Genomic DNA, 22,753 nt, shown 5'->3' on the forward strand with positions numbered 1-22,753 from the left:
TGGGGCCATTTAGTGTAACAAGCCGGCCTCACTTATGCTCACTTACATAACCACCTTTCTAGGAAAACTTGGAAGTTCAAAATTCTTTCCATGAGATAATATCTCAAGCCAACTGACCTCCACAGCTCATGAGAGCCTCTGTTAGCTGATACCCTGAAACACAGAGAGATCCATGCTGAAAAAAGGGGAACTATTAATCAGGGTTCACTGTGAAATCTGAAAATATCTGCCTATATTACTTTTGGCTACAGACAGGTGTTTCCAATCTCTCATGTTTAGTCTTAAAAGAAACGCATCCAAGTTAGTGTGCATGTGTGTGGGTGGAGAGGAAAGAACCACATACACTTATTTTCAAACAAAAGTTGCTATGTGTTTATTAAGACATTTCTGTTAACTTAAACACAGCTGGCTCAATAAATCATTATCCATATATTATCACACATTCAGGAAGTTTCTGAGAAGATATATGAGGGCGGGCTTCTCTTGTAGCTCAAGTGGATCTGAGGAAAGACAAGAAGAAATTACACACTTGATTTATAGCTGCTCATCATCAAACAACATGTTCTGGCCATGTAATTTTGGGAGGCAGGACAGCTCGAGTGCTTTCCCCTCCTGGCTGTTTTGCTCAAAATTTCTTTACTTTCAAAAATTCTTTTCCCTAATTAAATCTATACACACTCCCAGAGTCTCTCCTCAACATTTATGGATCTCAGAGAAGACCAAATAGTTGACTATAATGAACAGGCCAACTGCAAGGCTCAACCTCAGTAACACCATATCTCAGGTCAAAGGTCATGGGAAGGGAAGTATGCCCTATGGTTTTAAATACTGGGCAGCAAAACTAAGAACCTGCCATTAACTAGCTCTGTGACAAGCCACTATTAACTAGCTACAGCGCAAGCCACTTATAGTCTCTCAAGAAACATATACAGAATAAGAGGGCTTGAGCTCATATAAGCTGTAATTATATCTGAAGACACTTCTCTCTCTCTGTTAAGTCTATTCTCCTTTGTGTATTAAATGATTGGTATTACAATTTTGATGACCATCACTGAACACAATATTAGAGATCTGACCTCAGAAGAACAGAGCCAGAGTGTTGTGATCTGGGATAAGAAATTCCTACGGAAGGTTCAAGTCCCACTAGACTCTTCCTGATATACTTCCATCCCACCACCTTAACTGAAGATAACAGCAACGCAGGGCAAAGAAACAAAGATCAGCTAATGTAGTCCCACCAACAACTGACAGCAATCTGTGTAACCTTAAAACCTATAGAATCAATAAAATAGGATTTTCTTACTTCAAATAATCTCTTTAGAAGTCTGAGTAATGGTGCAATCTGAAAAAGTAAAAGACAAATCATCTCAACAACTTTGTGATTACCCAGAGTATTGTCACTAAGATCCCAGAATGGCACTTAGGCAGATGGGGGGGTGGGGGGGGGTTAATTAATGATTTCTCATTGTAATTGATTAATAAATTATAGAATTAATACATTGTACATAATTGCAGCATTGGGAATTTAACGATAGTCTCTCTTCACATTTCCAAAGAAGTTTATCAGTATTTCTGACTTTTAAACATAAATAACACCTACCTATACATCAAGGCTTTGCCCTTTTCATTTCCCAAGGCAAAATATCCACTTCTGGGAGAAAAATCCATGGTATGAACAAGAGAAATATTCTTCTTTCTAACAACTGGGAAGTTTGAAAATACTGTACAGGAAGGAAGGTGAACCTGCAGGAAATAATAAAAAGCTTTAAATTGCAACAACTGGGAACTCGTCCTTCTTAAAATTTAGTATTCATTCTATCTTTTTGCTGGAACAAAAAGTGCATTTGACAGTAGCACACATAAAGTGTAGTTCTCTTAATGTAGCAAACTGTTCCAAAATTAAAATTTGATTTTCAATATGCTATTAACTGAGAGGGAAGGGAGGGAAAAGAAGACAGCATTTTCTTGATGCTTTTAATGCAGCATCTAGCATGGTGCCTGGGAGATTTAAATGTTTGCTGAACGAATAAACGAATGAATAAACTAAAGTGAAAAGTCAATAGCAGTACCCATTAATGCTCTAACTTAATGACCACAGTAAGGAATACTAAAATCTGGTCACAGGGAACAGATACTTTAAACATTATAAAGAGTCTGATTTTACATAACTGAAGTCTACATAAAGTCATACAAAGTCTTCCAATATCACATAATTTCCTTTTTACATTTTTTGTGTGTGTGTGGAAGACTAGCTCTGAGCTAACATCTGATGCCAGTCCTCCTCTTTTTGCTGAGGAAGACTGGCCCTGGGCTAACATCCATGCCCATTTTCCTCTACTTTATATGGGATGCTGCCACGGCATAGCTTGACAAGCGGTGTGTCGGGGCACGCCTGGGATCCGAACCCGCAAACCTCAGGCCGCTGAAGTGGAGAGTGTGCACTTAACCGCTGCGCCACCGGGCTGGCCCCACCTTTTTACATTTTTACTTTTCAACTATGTGATATATTCTTTGCCTTTTGGAATCTCTCCTCGAGGACTGAATCATGAAAACCTGGTTCATGAAGTGAAAGTGTGTTCTGATTTAGAGAGAGCCAAAAGCTCACCTCAAGGTCAGGCCCAAGCATGAGGAGGGGTACAGTCTCTTACTCCAAGAGAGTCTACTTCTGGGAAAAATGGGCTCAAGTCCACAGTAGGTGAGACAATTTGTGGATAAATAAAACCCAAACATGGAAAGAGTTACCTTAAGCAGACTAGGATTTTAAGAACTCTCACTTTCAAATGTTCTCCAGCTCTTCCAAGAAATACACCACCTTCACGTTCAAATACACAGACTTCTCATTCAGCTATTTATCTTGGTAGTCTGTCATCGTCCACACTTTTAGATGAGACTTTAAACCTTTCAATCAAGGTGATTTTCATAGACAAGTACTGAGTAAAACCCAGTGATATATACATCTGTCTATTAAACAGGTTTCAGGCAGTCACTAGGCCCTACTCCCTGTGATATATCCCTATTGACAGTTTTGTCAAGAAAGTAAAGTTTACAGTGAGTCTCCAAACCTTTTTCAATTATTTTCAACTTCCCCAGAAGGCAGGTTCTGCCTGCACAGCATGACATCAATGCAGACATTAGTGCTAATGAGAACTGGTCTTGACCCATTACAGCTAAGAAGTTGGTAGTACCCTGACTTGATCTTAACTTGTTTTAGCGACAACTTATTTATTTTTTTTGGTGAGGAAGATCAGCCCTGAGCTAACATCCATGCTAATCCTCCGCTTTTTGCTGAGGAAGACCGGCTCTAAGCTAACATCTATTGCCAATCCTCCTCCTTTTTTTTTTTTCCCCCAAGGCCCCAGTAGATAGTTGTATGTCATAGCTGCACATCCTTCCAGTTGCTGTATGTGCGACACGGCCTCAGCATGGCCTGAGAAGCAGTGCGTCGGTGTGCGCACCCAGGATCCGAACCCGGGCCACCAGTAGCGGAGCGTGCGCACTTAACCACTAAGCCACGGGGCTGGCCCCACAACAACTTATTTTTATATTTTATCTCCTCTATTGACTTGGATGTCAGGGGTAAAAAAAAGTTTACAATGTCCTCCTAAGAGACTCAACTATATCTATTTGCAAAGCCCCCGAGTGTAATCTCTCACTGCGTTAGTACATCTTCCCTGAGACCAATGACCCCCACCTGGTTAGAGTCAGCTGCGCTCTAACCTCTCTTTATGGCTCCTGTATTAAAAACTATAACTGAACCATTAATTCAGAAAAAATCCCATTAAAAACTCAATTTATTTATCTCAGAAAGTTCCCTTTATCTCCAACACCATTTCTGTCATTATCTTTAAGGGCCCAGATATCAAAATTCATCAAGTAAAAGCTCACTCATCCTTAATTTAATGGATAAGAAGTTCCACAACTTTCTACCACATCCAAGATTGTAGATGTAATAACAATTTAACTTCTGGGTCTCTTACTGGTGCAAGGGCTTGGATTTATATTCACTGCTTTGTGGTGGGATAATAGAATGGTTTGGATCATCATCATAAGAGATCGCATTTACCGACACTACGCTGTTTCACTGAGGCATTCTGAAGCTGCTCTGCCCGGCTTCTTTCCATTAGATATTATGGTTGACTACCACTTAAAAAATGGGATTTGGCTGTTACTAATGAATTCCTTGTGTGATTTTGCCACAATAAAAAACAATAAGTCCTGCCATGATCACTGAAGCAACCTAGGCAGAACTACTAAGCATCTTGCAGAACGTATTATGTCAACAGGAGACAGATCCCATGGTTTTCTAAAACAATTTACTATCATTAAAATGATAAAAGGTTAAGATATACCAGTCCACCACTCCCATTACAGGAGCGGGGATTTTAAAGCAGACTTGATTCAGAACCTTCTCATTTATCAAATGAGTCATTCAACAGAGAGGCAATAAAACGCAACGCTGTATTTTTCAAACTCTTTTTCCAGCAGAATCCTTCCTCCCCTCAAAGAAAATCTTATGCAGAACACCAATACATACCACAAGTAACAGCAAAGCTGCTCTACCCGACACAGGTAGGAGCTCAGCCTCCTCCTTGCCCCCACTGCCATCTGAAGCCCTGTACATAGTCTAGGGCTCTGAGGAATTCAGTTGGAAAACAGCTAAAGTGTTAGAAAGAATATGGACTCGAGAAGCACAGTTCTGCGCTTTACGAGCTGTTGACTTTGGGTACATGAATCCTCTGAGGACTGTTATTTAGCTCAAAATTTTTTTGTGTAAAGCTTTGTAAACTATATACTATCATACAAAGCTGATGAAGTATGTTGAGTAGGCAAGATAAAAACAACAGGCTCTGTAAAGTGCTTATCTGGTAGTATACACATAACAACAGCACAATGCAATACTGCTATTCCAAGTTCTATGCCATCTGTATACCTGGTGCCTAGAGCAGATAACTGTTAAATGAAGGAAGAAACTGATTCTGCCTGAAAGGGAGGAAACTTCATAGAGATGGACTGACACTTAAGCTGTGCTCTGAGGTTGGGCCAAAAAGAGTTAACATAGGCTTAACATAGGCCTGAGGCTGCTATCCTTAGAAAGGCCTCCTTTCAAGGGCAGGCCTTAGACAGTGTCTGGGAAGTTGACTAATAAGCAAGTCCGTACTGATGTGAAACTTTCCCTAAATGATAGATAGCTCACTGTGCCTAAACCATTTGTATAATGTGATTTAGGCTGAACACCTGCTTTTACTTCTGGGAGCCTAGAATCTTGGTACATGCTAAGCAGAGGGCACCTACAAGATCAACCCTCAACAAAAACCTTTGGCACTGAGTCTACAATGAGCTTCCCTGGTAGAAAATAGTTGACACATGGTGTCACAACTCCTTGCTGGAGGAATTAAACGTGTCCTGTGTGAATCCACTAGGAGAGGCCTCTTGGAAGCCTGCGCCTGGTTTCCTCCAGGCTTAGCCCCATGCACCTTTTTCCCTTTGCTGATGCTGCTTCGTATCCCTTCCCTGTAATAACTCTTAGCATGAGTACAAGTCCTGTGGGTCCTCCTAGTAAATCACCAAACCTGGGGTGGTCCTGGGGACTCCTGGCACACAGATGTATTCACAAGTACTATCTGGCTATTTAAATTGCAATCTTTTTATACAATTTATTACCAAGCTCAATTTACTTTGAAAATGTAAAAACTGCCTCCACTCCATTAGGACAACAGGCCTTAAAAAGGTAGATGAAAAAAGAAAACTGTAGAGAAATGAAGTGTTTGCCTTAATCAGATTCCTTAGTATATGCTGAAGGAAATGTCTGAAAATGAAGACCATCACTTAAGAAACGTTAAGCATGGACAGCACAGCTTTCCCAAAAGAACTGACATAATACAAATTTGGTAGCTATTGTGCATCATTTCTACAACTGCACCCAAAAGCTACAATCCTAATAATTTCTACATCAAAACAAGCTACTCTTTTAAAAATAATCCAACACTCTCCTTTCCTGTTATCTTCCACATTTTCAACTTAAATTTAAAAATTATCAATGACAAAAGGAAAGCGTAAAGAAATATTACCAATCTGACTGCTTCTTTCATTTTTTCTGAAGCAATTGCCAAGATTTCTGAGGTAGGATTGAAGGTCAGAGAAGTAGCACCTGTGACCAAGTTCATTATAGCTTTTATTGGCTTTGGGTTTGTTTCCTGGAGACAAGAATCTTGATTGTATATGTTTACCACTCCACAATTAGAACTGCAAAGAGAAAAGGGAATACAACAGATTAACAACAAGCAAGAGGGCTTTCACAGAGATTTAACCCCCTAAACTGATAGGTTCAGGAGTTGTACCATGTTACAAAGGGACCAGTGACTGGAGAGTTCATCCCAAGACAAAAGCTAGACACATTCTACCAGTTCTACTGCAGTCTTGCTGAACTCGTGGCAACTCGTGCAGCTTTTCAATTGCGGGTCTAGCTAGAAAATCCGAGAAAGCACAGAATCTTCACTATTCATTCCCTTAATAAATATTTACTCAATGTCAACTCTATGAGAGGCACTATTTAAGTGCCTGGGATGCCAAGGTGAGCAAAAGAGATGGAGACTGCCATTCTCATGGCATCTGTGGCCCATCTAACATTCCAACATGTGAATGAGAGCTGTCCTTCCCCTATTGAGATCTCCTCCTTTCTTTTTTATTCTATTTGTGAGAACTTCCCAAACTGTGCTGAACAGCAGCAGTAACAGCAGGCATCTTAGTTTTGCTCTGCTGGGAATATCTGCAGTCAAGAGTTATGGAGGTGATGACCCACTCCAAGTTTATTACAACATTTACCTACAATGAAGTATACCCAATACTCATAAAAAGTAAATCCTAATAACCTTATCATCAACAGAATCATTTACAGGCAAGAACTTTCAGTAAGCATCTTTGACCTCACTGTTCAGAGCACCTAATGTTATAGGCATCATTTATAAGGAACAGGAATAAGGTACTTATAATTCATAGAATCTTAGTTCAAACTTAATCAGCAAATGCAATACAAAATGAAAAGATGCAAGAAACTAAGCTTCAAACTCACAAGGGTGACACACATGTATTCCACTAAGTGAACTCTCATTCCAGCACTCAAACATCCTCATTTATTCACTTAATACTTACTACCTACAATGAACCAGACACAATGCATAAACAAGACAAATTCAGTTCACACGAAAGATTCTATGGCTTGAAACTACAGCCAACACAAACTGTGTTCAAATTTAGTGCTTTAAAGTCTTCAAACTACTACATATACATTTCCTCATTTGATTCTAAGGACTCCTTAATTTAAATAGAGCAAACTGTATGTAGTCCATGCTAACTACTCAGGAGAAACTATATGTATCCTTGGTTTATATAAATTTGTTATGGACTGAATGTTTGTTCACATGTTTGTTCATAAGGCCCTCCCAAAATTCATACGTTGAAATCCTAACTCCCAATGTGATGGTATTAGGAGGTAGGGCCTTTGGGAGATGATTAGGGGCTTCACCCTCATGATTGGGATTAGGGCCCTTATAAAAGGGACCCCAGAGAGCTCTCTCACTCTGTTTCCACCATGTGAGGACACAGCAAGAACGTTCTTCCAGGTTGCAGAAGGCCCTCACCAGAACCTGACCATGCTGGTATCCTAATCTCAGACTTCCAGCCACCAGAACTATAAGAAATGAATTTCTGTTGTTTATAAGCTGCCCAGTCTATGGTACTTTGCTACAGCAGCCCAAATTAAGACAAATTTCATCTTTTCCTTATTTATATTTTTGACTTGGATCAAAATATCAATTCATTGTATTTACTTTATACTAAATCTCTTTCTTGCTGAAAACTGATTTATGTCTAAATCCATCTTAATTAAGGACAAAAAGCTACAATCCACATAGTTCTCTTGTAAACATCAATTTTAGATCAAATCTTACCATCATGAACATCAGAGGCTCCTTAAATAATGCCTATTAATTCTTATTTGACTGTTGCTTAAATTTGTGGAACAAAAATGGCACAAATTAATCATTTTGATATATGGCAACTTATTCTTATAGTGATATTTGTGCTAAAAGAGTGTAACTGACTCCAATACGCTACTGCTACTAAGAGTCGTCAGTCGATTTTTCTGAATGATATCTACACGTCCAGCAGTATGGACAGTGACACTGCAAAGTGTCCCAGGAATGCAGAATATCAGAAAGAATTTATCCCAGAAAATATATACCTGCAAGCAACAGCCAGAAATACAAGAGAAACATAATATAGCACTAAGCTCTATATGTGATCTAGACCCTCAAAGGGAAAAATTGGCATGAGGTGAAGTTGCTCCAGAGGAAGCTTTCTAGAAGACGTAGGTACCACAGGTAACGGAGGGAACAGGAACAAAGGGAGAAATCAGCATGTTTACTGGCTCACCCCTGAACTCCTACTAAAGAAACAGACAAGAGTGATCCACCCCCAACCATAGCTGACCAGATTAGAAGCAGGTGCCTGAATCAAGGGCAGTCAATCCATAGCAGATCAGCAACCACCGAGTCTCCTGGTACACAAAATTCTTCCCCAACAGGAATGACAGCAATTAGCCAGATCAATGTTTGTCTTATGAGCTGGGGCTGGGAACCACAGTGGCAGTGGTGGTGGGAGTCAGAGCTGAAAAGTCATACAGAAAGTGCACACAGGGGCCACGAAAAAATTCATAATATGAGCAAGAAGGAACTTGAAGGTAGAACAATAGTTATCAACCAGGGACAATTTTGCCCCCCAGGGGACATTTGGCAATGTCTAGAGACATTTTGATTGTCACAGCTGAGGGGTGGGGGGGTATAGCTGTGCTACTGGCATCTAGTGGGTAGAGGCCAGGGATGCTGCTAAACATCCTATAGCGCACAGGAGAGCCCCACAACAAAGAACTACCCAGCCAAAATATCAACAGTGCTGAGGTTGAAATACCATGAAGTGCAGAAAAAGAACACAAATAAGGGCCCGGTTCTCACCCTTTATAGTGCACAAGAATCACCCAGTGTGTTAAAAAGCAGATTCCTGGGCTCCACGTGCCCACGCCCCTGTGCCAGCATTCAGATTCACAGAGCTTGAGCGGAGCCCAGAAATCTCAGTTCTTCACCACCACCTCAGGTATTCTGAGGCTGAAGGGCGTCTAAGGACCACGCTCAGAGAAACGCTCACGGGTGATGCAAACCGGAAAGGCCAAGAGTGGCCACATAAAAGGAGAGGAGAGAAGCTGCAGCTCCACAATGCAGAACACACACCGCCGCTGAGGCACTCAGAAACAGTCCGATCACCACAAGTGCCTGACTCCCTCCGATACCTCAACCCCATTCGCGTCTTTGTGTGACCTTACTATACAGCTGCTTCCTTCCCCTTCGTGGCCACGTGAGGGAGGCCCGAGGAAGTCAGCTCCTCAAATTAAAAGTCTCAAGACACAACCACAGCCATAGTTGTCCTACAGAACCTGAAAGCAAACAAGCTGAAAACAGAACTAAATCCTCTCCTTTACTGAATTCTCTAAGACTGAACCCTGATCCTTCTCTCATCCTGTCACCTCCTTCTCCACTGACTCTAGCCCCCAAGGTTCTACTTTCAACCTCCCTCTAGTGTCTCACTCATCTCATTTACTCCCATGGACTACCTATCACAATCATGTCCAAATCAGTGTCTTTAGTCTAATTCCACACCCCATTCTCTTTGTTGTGGACACAGCCACATGAATGTACCTCTTCCGACACACCTCCTCCTCCTCCTTCTCTCTCATACTACGACAAGGTCACTCTTCTGGCACCTCAGGCCTGGAGCCTGGGAACGTCCCTGCTTCTCTCCCCTCCCAATTTTCTAAGCAGTTACGACATCCGTTACAAGCATCGTTTGCCCATCTCTCCTATTCCCATTCCCACTGCCTTAGTGATTATGACCAAAAGCCTGGGTTATTGCAACGACTCAAGGCTGGTTGCCCTGTGCCTCTTTTCCCCTTCGAAAGGCTGTCATTCGAATTATCTACTTCAACCTCTAAAATTCAGATATCATCATGATTCCCCTCTGCTTAAAAACCCTTGACGGTTTCTTTCCACTCAAAATAATGTCCACACTCATGGACACAGCACACAAGACCTCCACAAGTCATCCTCTGCCTGCTTACCTTTATAGTCATCCCATCTACACCCCACTTAGAACACAGACCTGAATTCTCTCACCTCCACACCTTCTGCAATGCTTTTCTCTGAATACTACTGACCCTCACAATGCCCAGTATAAGTGCCAGCATGTCCAAAAAAACAGTTCCAGATGTTCAATTGTAATAGCCTTCACCATTCCTTATACTCTTAGAAAACACTGTTATCTCAATGCAGCCCTTATGATGACTCGCCTTGTAAACAGAGATACATGTGCACATCTGTCCCCACCATGAGATCATGAACTATGAGAAGCTGATGACGCACTGTTCTTCTAACTCACAATCCCTAGCTCAATGCTCAATAAATGTTTTTATGAAAGAGAAAACTGAGGCAAAAACACATCACTGAATAAAACAGGTTTTTCTTGCATTATAAAACACACGTCCTGAAGATTCTCAGATGAAGTAAAATAAAACCCATTTTAAATGTTTAATGGGAGTGCTAAAATTAAAGGACTATTAATTCCAGGCCCTACATCATAATGAATTTCATACTTCTCTATGGCCCTGAATTATCTAGTATTCTTTTAATATAAAATCAAAATATTTGGGGGGTGGCAGCGCAGAAAGAACACAGAACTGGGAACCAGACAACCTGAGTTCCTGATCCAGCTCTGCAGATAACCAGTTTAATGAGTAACAACCAATAAACAAAACTTAAATTACCTCTTAGACCTCAATTTCCTTATCAATAAAACGACTGGGTTACTGCTACCCAGTACACCTCTCTGTGACAACGGAAATGTTCTATATCTGTGCTCTCTGGTATGGGAGCCACTAGACACATGTGGCTACTGTACACTTAAAATGTGGCTAGTCTCAGGGCAGGCCTGGTGGCACAAGCAGTTAGGTGCCCATGCTCCGCTTCAGTGGCCCGGGGTTCACAGGTTTGGATCTCAGGCACACACCGACATGCCACTTGTCAAAGCCATGCTGTGGCAGCGTCCCATATAAAGTGGAGGAAGATGGGCACGGATATTAGCCCAGGGCCAATCTTGCTTGGCAAAAATAGAGGAGGATTGACATCGGATGTTAGCTCAGGGCTGATCTTCCTCACAAAAAAAATTAAAAATGTGGCTTGTCTCACTAAGAAACTAAATTTTTTATTTTAATTAAATTTAAATAGCCATATGTGGCTAGTAGCTACTGTGATGGACATGCAGGATTAGACTGAGACACCATCCAGAAATTAAAAACAGACATACAAACAAATGGAGAGAGAAGACAAAAAGGACAATCATGATGAGAATAAACTAATACTGGAAATATCCTACAGTACAAAGATGAAAGAGAAACTTTCTGTTTCTTAGCTTTAAGTTACAGAAGACTAGCTTCCACATCTCCAAATCCAGGCAGGTTACTGAAATCACAAAAATCCTGAAGCAAAGTCTTACACTAAGGGTTTAAGACTCAGATTTAAGTAGGAAAAATAGCAATCCAAGGTACATTCAGAGATTTAAAAAGATAAAAGATAAAGCTTTGTAAAGGCTGAAGTACAGAATGGTTGAAGATGCTTTTTCAAAGGGATTATATACATGGCACAAAAGGATTCACACTCAAGACAAACTGGACTATAAATTTTCTTTACCTCTCTTATAAGACTCCTTAATTTATAAAACTCCTAGTAACAGTACCATTTATATATTTAAAAACACAAACACGTAGAGCTGTACCTTAAAAAACAGCAGCAGAGTGGGAAGAGCTCAGGCTTTGGAGCCAGACTATTTGGGTCGTAATCTTGGCTCCACCACTTACTATCTGTGTGACCTCAACCAAGTTACCTAACTCACAGCACCTCAGCTTCCCCACCTGTGAAGTGGAGATAATAGCACCCATATCACGGAGTAGGAAATGAGACTCAGTTTTCATATAAAAATATATATACACACACACAAAAAATACAGTTAATACATATATACTAACTATGTATGTACATACATAGTTACATATGAAAAACAGTCCTTGGCACATAGTAAATGTTGGAAAAAAGGTTACCATTAATATTATAAATCTTATTATATACTATTCAAAGCACAGTTTAAAACTATTTAAATGGAAATCATAGTAAAAAGACCATCTTAGTTTGTGTATTTTTAAGAAGCAGATGAAGACTAAAGTCAACAAATCTCTAATCACCTGACAGAATTTTGATTTGAAAATATAAAAATAGGTATTTCTATGTCATTGACCTACAATTCTTAAAATGTAAAGACCCCAAAGTGGTTTATAGCTTGCATACCTCCAGTAAAGGCAGGAGCCCAAGCTAGCAATCTGTGCCATGGCTACAGCACAAGAAATTCCTAACTTCTTCACTGTAAGCAAAGAAAATAAAGCAATAGCAACAAAATAAAGAGGATTCTCCAAGTCATCTCACGGGGCCACCTGAATTTGGTGAGCTACCTTCTGAGGTTTTAAGAGCCCACGCACACAAAGGGCTGTCACATGCAGGGGAGAGAGTGTCCATGTCTGCACTCTTCCTTGTTCTTCACTTACAGAAGATGCTGCAAAGGCACAACTACCACAGATTCTACCCCGTGGAGTGAGACGGGCACTGCAGCTGAAAAAGTAAGACCGCAGAGTTCAACGTCCATGATTTCAGTTGTGTCTTTCAGGATGCTTCAGAGCATCAGCCCCCCGTCTATAAAATGAAGGGCTAATCCAGAACGATTTCTCAAAAAAGTTTTAACACTGATGTTGGATGAACTGCTGTGAAAACTTTCTAAAAATACACAGCAATCCTTAGATTAAGCAAAGCCATAAAAAACAATAATGTAAACGAAAAGAGCTCTCTATTTGCAACATTCTTGGTTTCCCTATTTCCTTATCAGAGCAAAACTGCAAATAGAAAGCATCCACTCTATGTCAGGACACTGAATGAGAAGAGTTAAAGGCTACTAACAGATGAGTTTTGAGATCACAGGAGTTAATTCCCAGCAGCAGAGGCCAGGACAGAGGGGTTTCACACCAGTACTAAGGTTGCGGGGTGACAGTGTGGAGGGAGGGAGAAGCAGGGAGGGACAGAGAGGAAAGGAGGGAGCCAACACCCAGCTAGCCAGGTGGGTTCAGCGTCTCCTGCCTCTGGCTCCTCCACCAACAGTAACTCTTCCCCACCTGCCTATTAACATCAGAAATTCCTCTTTCTGGAATTTCTGAAAAGGGTTAAGGCTTTTCTTTCTGGGTTCAACAATAAAAACCTAATAAAGTTCTTTGACCAAGCACATCAGAATTCAATTACACCGAAGGACAAGTAAAATCACAAGAGTTTAGGGGCCGGCCCAGTGGCGCAAGTGGTTAGGTACGCACACTCCGCTTCGGCAGCCCAGGGTTCGCCGCTTCAGATCCCAGGCACGCACCGACGCACTGCTTATTAACCCATGCTGTGGCGGCGTCCCATATAAAGTGGAGGAAGACGGGCACGACGTTAGCCCAGGGCCAGTCTTCCTCAGCAAAAAAGAGGAGGATTGGCATCAGATGTTAGCTCAGGGCCGGTCTTCCTCACACTCACTCACACACACACACACACACATACACACACACAATCACAAGAGTTTAAACAACTACTATTAAATTCTTTCCTGTTTGGACCCTCCAAAGGGGATTAATAAAAAGTGATACAAAAACGAAAGGCAGGGGCCAGCCCCGTGGCGTACCGGTTAAGTGCGCAAACTCCGCTGCTGGCAGCCCAGGTTCAGATCTCGGGCGCGTACCGACGCATCGCTTATCAGGCCATGCCGTGGCGGCATCCCACATAAAGTGGAGGCAGATCGGCACAGATGTTAGCTCAGGGCCAGTCTTCCTCAGCAAAAAGAGGAGGACTGGCATGGATGTTAGCTCAGGGCTGATCTTCCTCACAAAAAAAAAAAAAAAAAAAAGGCAAGGACCAGAAAAAGACTAACTTAACAAATTTGAATGAAGGTCACTTTTGTGCAGTTATTCTTGTCCCACATAGAGGCAAAAGCAGTTCTGCTTAAAACTGCTTATAATTAGTTTAAACTCTAGTCTTCGTTTTAAAGGAGCTTTATTCCCGGAAGCTCTGCTTATCATGAATTGCTGCCACAGTGCACACTACTCTGGCAAATGCTGGGCTCACACTGAGCTGTCCCCCTCTACAGGTTGACATAGGTGTGGTGACTAAAGGTAACACAGGAAAGGGAGGGGCCTTAACCAGGGCACTCAGACACGAAGTTAACCGCCACGTCCTACTGCTCACTGTTCACGTGATGCTGGCCTGGTCTCCGAGCTCCACAGCCTGGTTTTACTTCCCTTTCCTCCTAGGCCCCAAAGGCAGTAGCTGACCAATTTTCAAATGGTAGTAGGGATATTTACAAGTAGGTCCCCCAATTTTAACCTTGAAGGAGGGAGTGAAAGGAAGAAAGAGTGGTGAGTACGCTACGCTTCTGGACAAGCAAGACCCACGTGACCTACCTACCAGGCAGGATCTGACTGAAATCTCTATGGATCAATTGTGTTTAGTCTAAGAAAGTCATAAAAATTCACTTCTGAAAGCTCTAAAATTACAGGTGCTACCCTAGTGGTTTGGTAGCTAAGACAGTTTGGAATTATGAGTAAATATCCAATGCTGCCTCCTCCCGCCTGCATCTTGAGAGTCAAGTAGGAGAATAAATATTACACTTCTTTTCCCCAGTGTAATAACCATAACACAACATGTTCTAGATAATATTTTTAAAGTTTCTACAATTCTAACAAACAGTATTTCCAAGGAAAATGTTTCTGGTTTATATCACCTAGCTAGACAAAGGAAAAAATGCCATTAAGTATCTTTAAGACTTAAATCCAAAGTTTATCTTGTTCTACTTCCTCATTAACGGCAAGAAACTTAAGATAATAACAGGGAAACTCGATGTGCCCAAATGGCTATTTCAAATATAAGAAAAAATAGAACGGAGGCCGGCCCCGTTGCCTAGTGGTTAACTTCAGTGTGCTCTGCTTGGGCAGCACAGGTTCAGTCCCCAGGCACAGACCTACAGCACTCGTCAGGAGCCATGCTGTAGGGGCAACCCACATACATGATAGTGGAAGACTGGCACAGATGTTATCTCACGGTGAATCTTCCTCAGCAAAAGAAAAAAAAAATACAACGGAAGGCAGTCCAGTCTTTTCTTTGCTAAAGAACTGACAAGCCACCATTAATATTATTCTTAAGCATTGCATTAAGACAATAAAATGTGAAAGACCTGAGTTCACTGATTTCCTATTACTGAACACTTTATAAACAGAACTACTCAAGGACCACCTAGTACACTCAATTCTTTAATATTTTCTAATTAGCACAAAGTGATTAAAGGTTACTAGAAACTCTTTACTGGGCCAGCCCAGCGGTGCAAGTGGTTAAGTGTGCACACTCCGCTGCGCTGGCCCGGGGTTTGCCGGTTTGGATCTCGGGCGTGCACCGACGCAGCGCTTGGCAAGCTATGCTGTGGCAGCATCCCATATAAAGTGGAGGAAGATGGGCACGGATGTTAGCCCAGGGCCAGTCTTCCTCAGCAAAAAGAGGAGGATCGGCAGATGTTAACTCAGGGCTGATCTTCCTCACAAAAAAAAAAAAAAAACTCCTTACTTACCCACAAGCCACATACTGTCCGTTCCTAGATGTGGCAATGCTTAATCCGTATAAACTGCCTTCATCAACAAATCTGTTAACGCACTTCCTCGAGTTCACATCCCAAACGTAAACTTCCCCATCCCCTGCATGAAAAGAGGCAAAAAAAGGTTTGGTTAATTTTGCATTAAACTTGAAAGCAAGTGAACTGACCATTCTTAGTCCCTCTTTAATAATACAAGGGACTACAAATTAACACCTACTATAAGTGTTCTAGGTCTAGAAAACTGGCCTAAAAATATTTCTTGTATACATTCTCATATATAGAAAACTGCATCCTCAATTAGTCATTAGTACACAATATCTTTAGGTTTAGAGTAAAATCACAAAGTCCTGATTTGAGTTGAACTTTTAGAAAAAGCTTCTACATTTCACTCCAACAAATTATTGGAGCAAAAACTGAAAAAACAAAATATTCACCAGCATACGTCTTCCAACATCTATCAACAGGCATTAGACCACCTAATATGTAAGGCTAGGTGATTCAGATACCAAACTGATGATGATGCTGATGATGGAGGAGGAGGAAGTGAAGAAAGAACTCATCCAGACCACAAGGACTTCATAATTTAAATAAGACGCACACACAATTTATCCATTACCAAGTCATTTAAATAATAAGAAATGCTAACTGTGAGCAGTAAGCACAAATAGTTTAGAGAAGGGAGAACGAAATAAGAGGCGATATTAAATCTGAACATAACACAAATTTTCATAATAGAGATGACCATCTAGGGGCCGGCCCCGTGGCTTAGCGGTTGAGTGCGCGCGCTCCGCTGCTGGCGGCCTAGGTTTGGATCCCGGGTGCGCACCCATGTACCGCTTCTCCGGCCATGCTGGGGCCGAGTCCCATATGCAGTGGCTAGAAGGATGTGGAACTATGACCTACAACTATCTACTGGGGCTTTGGGGGGAAAAGTAAATAAAGTTTAAAAAAAAAAAAAAGTTAAAAAAAAAAAAAAGAAATGACCTTCTAATTGCCAAAATCAGTCTTTGTTCTTTTTTCTCTCTCCTACAGCACTCGATACTGATGATCACTGTTCCCCATACTCATTCTAGATTTCTATAATGACCCTACACCCATCTTAAACCTATTTCATCTCTTCCTTTTCTGTGGATATTGCATTCAAGTTCACTCCTCTATACTCTTATCCTCCCGATGAGAACTCAATCAATCTCACTGTTTCAACTATTTCCTTGACAAATAAAATTTCCTAGGCTGGCATGAGGGTTTAAGTTAGGTAGTAGTAAAATATATATGGAAAAATTGAATAGGGTCAAATTTTAAAACCATTACATACGTCTGCAGGGTAATGTTACAATAAAGGAAGATGTTTAAAGACTGGTCTAGCTAGCAAAAGACTAAAATGGAAAAAGAAGGGATCAAGGGCAGGAAGATCATCTAGATGTTACCAAAGCTCAACTTCTGTTTACTCCTTCCCTGCTTTTAGAACCTTCCTTATGGTAAACCAGACCTCCACAGTAGTGACGAAATTTGTAAATATTTTACACCCGCATCAAATTCATACACCAAATTTCAGTACCTCTGCTGACCCTCCACCTCTTCTCCCCCACTCTAACTCTGACTCTAATTCTGAACTTCCAGAATCCAAGGGCCATTTCATTAGGAACACTACTCTGAACAAATATTTATTCCTTACCTCTCAGAAAACCTAGCATAATATAGAGAATATGGATGCTGCTGACCTTCTTATATTAGTAAATTAAAAAAAAATAAAAATGTAAAGTAACTCAACTTTGTGTAAGTCTGATTCTAGGACAAAACCAGAATGAAAATTAAACATAAGTTAATGCTAAAGCAAATGTTTTTTTAAAACTTTGTTTTAAAAAAGTAATGCTGGGAGTGACGTCAGCATCATGGCGGAGTGAGCTTTCCCGTGAATTCTTCCCCCACAAGATACAACAAAAACAACAGCCACAGACCAACAACGGAATCCCAGACAGTGAAAAGCTAGAGCGGAGGGATCCACACTGCCGCACATCTGAGAGCGGAACATGCTGGGCCCCCGGAGGAAGTGGGGAGAGGTAAGGAGAACTCCGCTCCCTCCCCATCAGATCAGCGATCCCGGTCCGTGCGGCTCCCAGAGAGGGGGGAGGGGCGGCCCTCGGCGGGAAACTGTAGCTCTTCAGGCTCTCTCAGCCAGTGGGAAACTCCCGCACAGAGGACTCAGAGGAGCCACAGGGCTACCATCAACATCTGAGCACCCCAGAGAGCGGATAAAGAGGGGCAAACGAGAAGCCTCCCACGTCAGGGACCCAGAGGGCAAAAGAGAGAGCTCCCCCTTCCCCGCAACCTGGAGTCTGCAGCTCGACCAGATCTAGCAATCCGAGGCAGACCTGAACAAACTGGACTGGACCCGTGGATCGCAGTGGGGAAAAAAACAAAACAAAACAAAACAAAACTGCGGATCGCAGCAGAAAAATTGGGGCAGAGCGCAGGGGGCTTAGACTACACAGCCCTTTACCACCAGACAGTGGCGGCAGGTGGAAATTGCAACCAGAGACTTCCAGGATGAGGAAAATCAAAACCAACACAGGAACCACAATGCAAAAATATATGAAATCACCAGACCAGAAACAAAATGACAAGCACCCAGAAATCAACCCCGAAGACACAGAAATCCATAAACTAAATGACAGAGATTTCAAAATAGCTATCATAAAAACACTCAACGAAATACGAGACAACACAGACAAACAATTCAATGAGATTAGGAGTTTCTTCACAAAAGAGATTGAAATCATAAAGAAAAACCTATCAGTGCTGATGGAGATGAAGAACACAATGGAGGAGATAAAGGAGAATCTGGAATCTTTAAAGAACAGAGCTGACAATATGGAGGAAAGAATTAGTACTTTAGAGGATAGGAATACAGACATACTCCAGATGGAAGAAGAGAGAGAACTAAGACTAAAAAGAAATGAAGAAAGACTCCGAGAAATATCGGACTCTATTAGAAAATGTAACATAAGAATTATAGGTATTCCTGAGGGAGAGGAGAGGGAAAGAGGAACAGAGAGCCTATTCAAGGAAATAATAGCTGAAAATTTCCCAAATCTGGGGAAGGAGCAGGAAATACCAGTAAGCGAAGCCAACAGGAGGCCGATATATATTAACAGACAAAGGCCTTCACCACGACACCTAGTGGTAAGGCTAGCCAGGGTCAACGACAAAGAAACAATATTAAGGGCAGCTAGACAAAAACAAAAAATAACGTACAAAGGAACTCCCATTAGGCTCTCAGCGGATTTCTCAACAGAAACTTTTCAGGCTAGAAGAGACCGGAATGATATATTCAAAATACTAAAAGACAAAAACTTTCAGCCAAGAATACTCTATCCAGCAAAAATATCCTTCAAATATGATGGAGAAATAGTAACTCTCCCAGATAAACAAAAGCTAAGGGAGTTCATGGCCACGAGACCCCCACTACAAGAAATACTCAAGAAGGCCCTCAGGCCTGAAAACAAGAAGAGAAAGGGAACACAAAGCTTGGAGTAAGGAGAAAAGTAGGTAGACAAAATCAGAGAAATAGTAGATCTTTACCGGAATAGGTTAGCAACCACTTAAATACTAAACTCAAAGATCAAAGGAAGAAATTCACCAAAAATAAATTTAACCTCATCACTGTAAACACACAGCCACAACACAAGATAGAATAAGGTATAACAAGAGCAAATTAGAAGGGGAAGAGGAAAGTGACTGAATTGACTTAGTATAAGGAAATAGGAGGCTATCAGATAATGGACTATCTCATACACAAGATTTTTTGCCCAAACCTCAAGGTAACCACTAAACAAATAATCAAATTAAAACCACATATGATAAACAAAGAGAAAACTAGAAGAATCATAAGACAGAACAACCAAACTGAATTGGCAGTCCAAAACAAATGGGACAAGAAACAAAGGAAATGCAAAAGAACCAGAAAATAAGTGACAAAACAGCAACATTCAGCCCTCATATTTCAATAATTACCCTAAATGTAAATGGATTGAACTCTCCAATCAAAAGATACAGAGTGGCAGGATGGATTAAAAAGCAAGACCCAACAATATGCTGCCTTCAGGAAACACATCTTAGCACTAAAGACAAGCACAGGCTCAGAGTGAAAGGATGGAAGACAATACTCCAAGCTAATGGCAAACAAAAGAAAGCAGGTGTTGCCATACTCATATCAGACAAAGTAGACTTCAAGATAAAACAGGTTAAGAAAGACAAAGAAGGGAAATATATAATGATAAAAGGGACACTCCATCAAGAAGACATATCACTTATAAATATATATGCACCCAACATAGGAGCACCAATGTACATAAAACAACTATTAACAAACCTAAAAGGAGAAATCAACAACAACACAATAATAGTAGGGGATCTTAACACCCCACTTACAGCAATGGATAGATCATCCAGACAAAAAGTTAATAAAGAAATATTAGACTTAAATGAAAAACTGGACGAGATGGACCTAGTAGACATATACAGAGCACTCCACCCAGAAACAGCTGACTACACATTCTTCTCAAGCGTGCATGGAACATTCTCTAGGATAGACCATATGTTGGGAAACAAAGCAAGCCTCAATAAATTTAAGAAGATTGAAATCATAACAAGCATCTTTTCAGACCATAAGGCTATGAAACTGGAAATGAACCAGGAAAAAAAAACTGGGAAAGTGACAAAAATGTGGAGATTAAACAACATGCTACTGAACAACCAATGGATCATTGATGAAATTAAAGGAGAAATCAAAAACTATCTGGAAACAAACGAAAATGATAACATGCCATATCAAACCATATGGGATGCAGCAAAAGCGGTCCTGAGAGGGAAACTCATAGCGATACAAGCCCACCTTAACAAACAAGAAAAAGCCCTAATAGGCAACCTTAAATTACACCTAACAGAACTAGAAAAAGAAGAACAAACAAAGCCCAAAGCCAGCAGAAGGAGAGAAATAATAAAAATCAGAGCAGAAATAAATGATATTGAGACCAAAAAAACAGTAGAAAGGATTAATGAAACAAAGAGTTGGTTCTTCGAGAAGATAAACAAAATAGACAAACCCTTAGCCAGGCTAACTAAGAAAAAAAGAGAAAAGGCTCAAGTAAATAAAATTAGAAATGAAAGAGGAGAAATTACAACGGATACCATGGAAATACAGAGGATTATAAGAGAATACTATGAGAAATTATATGCCAACAAATTGGACAATCTAGAAGAAATGGATAAATTCTTAAGACTTATACAACCTCCCAAAATTGAACCAAGAAGAAATGGAGAATCTGAATAGACCAATCACAAGTAAAGAGATTGAAATAGTAATCAAAAACCTCCCAAAAAATAAAAGTCCAGGACCAGATGGCTTCTCCAGTGAATTTTACCAAACATTCAAAGAAGATTTAATACCCATCCTCCTCAAACTATTCCAAAAAATAGAGGAAGATGGAACACTTCCTGAATCATTCTATGAGGCCAACATCACCCTGATACCAAAACCAGACAAAGACAATACAAAGAAAGAAAATTACAGGCCAATATCGCTGATGAACATTGATGCAAAAATCCTCAACAAAATATTGGCAAACCGAATACAACAATATATTAAAAAGATCATACACCATGATCAAGTGGGATTTATACCAGAGACGCAGGGATGGTTCAACATCCGCAAATCAATCAACGTGATACATCACATCAACAAAACAAAGAATAAAAACCACATGATCGTCTCAATAGACGCAGAGAAGGCATTTGACAAGATACAACATCCATTTATGATAAAAACTCTCAATAAAATGGGAATAGAAGGAAAGTACCTCAACATAATAAAGGCCATATATGACAAACCCACAGCTAACATCATACTCAACGGGGAAAGACTGAAAGCCATTCCTCTGAGAACAGGAACGAGGCAGGGCTGCCCACTCTCACCACTCCTGTTCAACATAGTACTGGAGGTTTTGGCCAGAGCAATTAGGCAAGAAAAAGGAATAAAAGGAATCCAAATAGGTAACGAAGAAGTGAAACTCTCACTATTTGCAGATGACATGATTGTATATATAGAAAACCCTAAAGAATCTGTTGGAAAACTGTTAGAAACAATCAACAACTACAGCAAAGTTGCAGGGTACAAAATCAATCTACAAAAATCAGTTGCATTTCTATATGCTAATAATGAACTAACAGAAAGAGAGCTCAAAAAGATAATACCATTTACAATTGCATCAAAAAGAATAAAATACCTAGGAATAAATCTTACCAAGGAGGTGAAGGACCTATACAATGAGAACTACAAGACATTATTGAGGGAAATCCACGATGACATAAAGAAATGGAAAGATATCCCATGCACGTGGATTGGAAGAATAAACATAGTTAAAATGTCTATATTACCTAAAGCAATCTACAGATTCAATGCAATCCCAATCAGAATCCCAATGACATTCTTCACAGAAATAGAAAAAAGAATACTAAAATTTATATGGGGCAACAAAAGACCCCGAATAGCTAAAGAAATCCTAAAGAAAAAGAACAAAGCAGGAGGCATCACAATTCCTGACTTCAAAACATACTACAAAGCAATAGTAATCAAAACAGCATGGTACTGGTACAAAAACAGACACACAGATCAATGGAACAGAATTGAAAGCCCAGAAATAAAACCACACATATACGGACAGCTAATTTTCGACAAAGGTGCTAAGAACATGCAATGGAGAAAGGAAAGTCTCTTCAATAAATGGTGGAAAACTGGACAGCCACATGCAAAAGAATGAAAGTGGACCATGTGCTATCGCCATTCACAAAAATTAACTCAAAATGGATCAAAGACCTGAAGGTGAGACCTGAAACTATAAAACTCATAGAAGAAAACATAGGCAACACACTATTTGACATTGGGTTT

General features: G+C 40.6%; 1 protein-coding gene across 2 annotated transcripts in view; it reads right to left on the reverse strand.

The window, feature by feature from the left end:
- Positions 1-345: 345 nt before the first annotated feature.
- Positions 346-22,753, reverse strand: part of UTP18 (UTP18 small subunit processome component) — a 42,917-nt gene continuing 20,509 nt past the window's right edge. Inside the window, exons 10-14 of one of the 2 annotated variants that reach the window (XM_058560654.1) lie at positions 15,784-15,907; positions 6,069-6,243; positions 1,601-1,743; positions 1,304-1,342; positions 346-500 (exon numbers count right to left, since the gene is read on the reverse strand). In XM_058560654.1, coding sequence (XP_058416637.1) covers positions 1,318-1,342; positions 1,601-1,743; positions 6,069-6,243; positions 15,784-15,907 — 467 coding nt within the window. In that variant the 3' untranslated portion in view covers positions 346-500; positions 1,304-1,317. The remainder of the gene's footprint in view (positions 501-1,303; positions 1,343-1,600; positions 1,744-6,068; positions 6,244-15,783; positions 15,908-22,753) is intronic. The other variant, XM_058560655.1, reaches the window with a different exon arrangement.

The sequence above is a fragment of the Diceros bicornis genome, chromosome 18 (assembly GCF_020826845.1).
Source record: "Diceros bicornis minor isolate mBicDic1 chromosome 18, mDicBic1.mat.cur, whole genome shotgun sequence".
Taxonomy (NCBI): domain Eukaryota; kingdom Metazoa; phylum Chordata; class Mammalia; order Perissodactyla; family Rhinocerotidae; genus Diceros; species Diceros bicornis.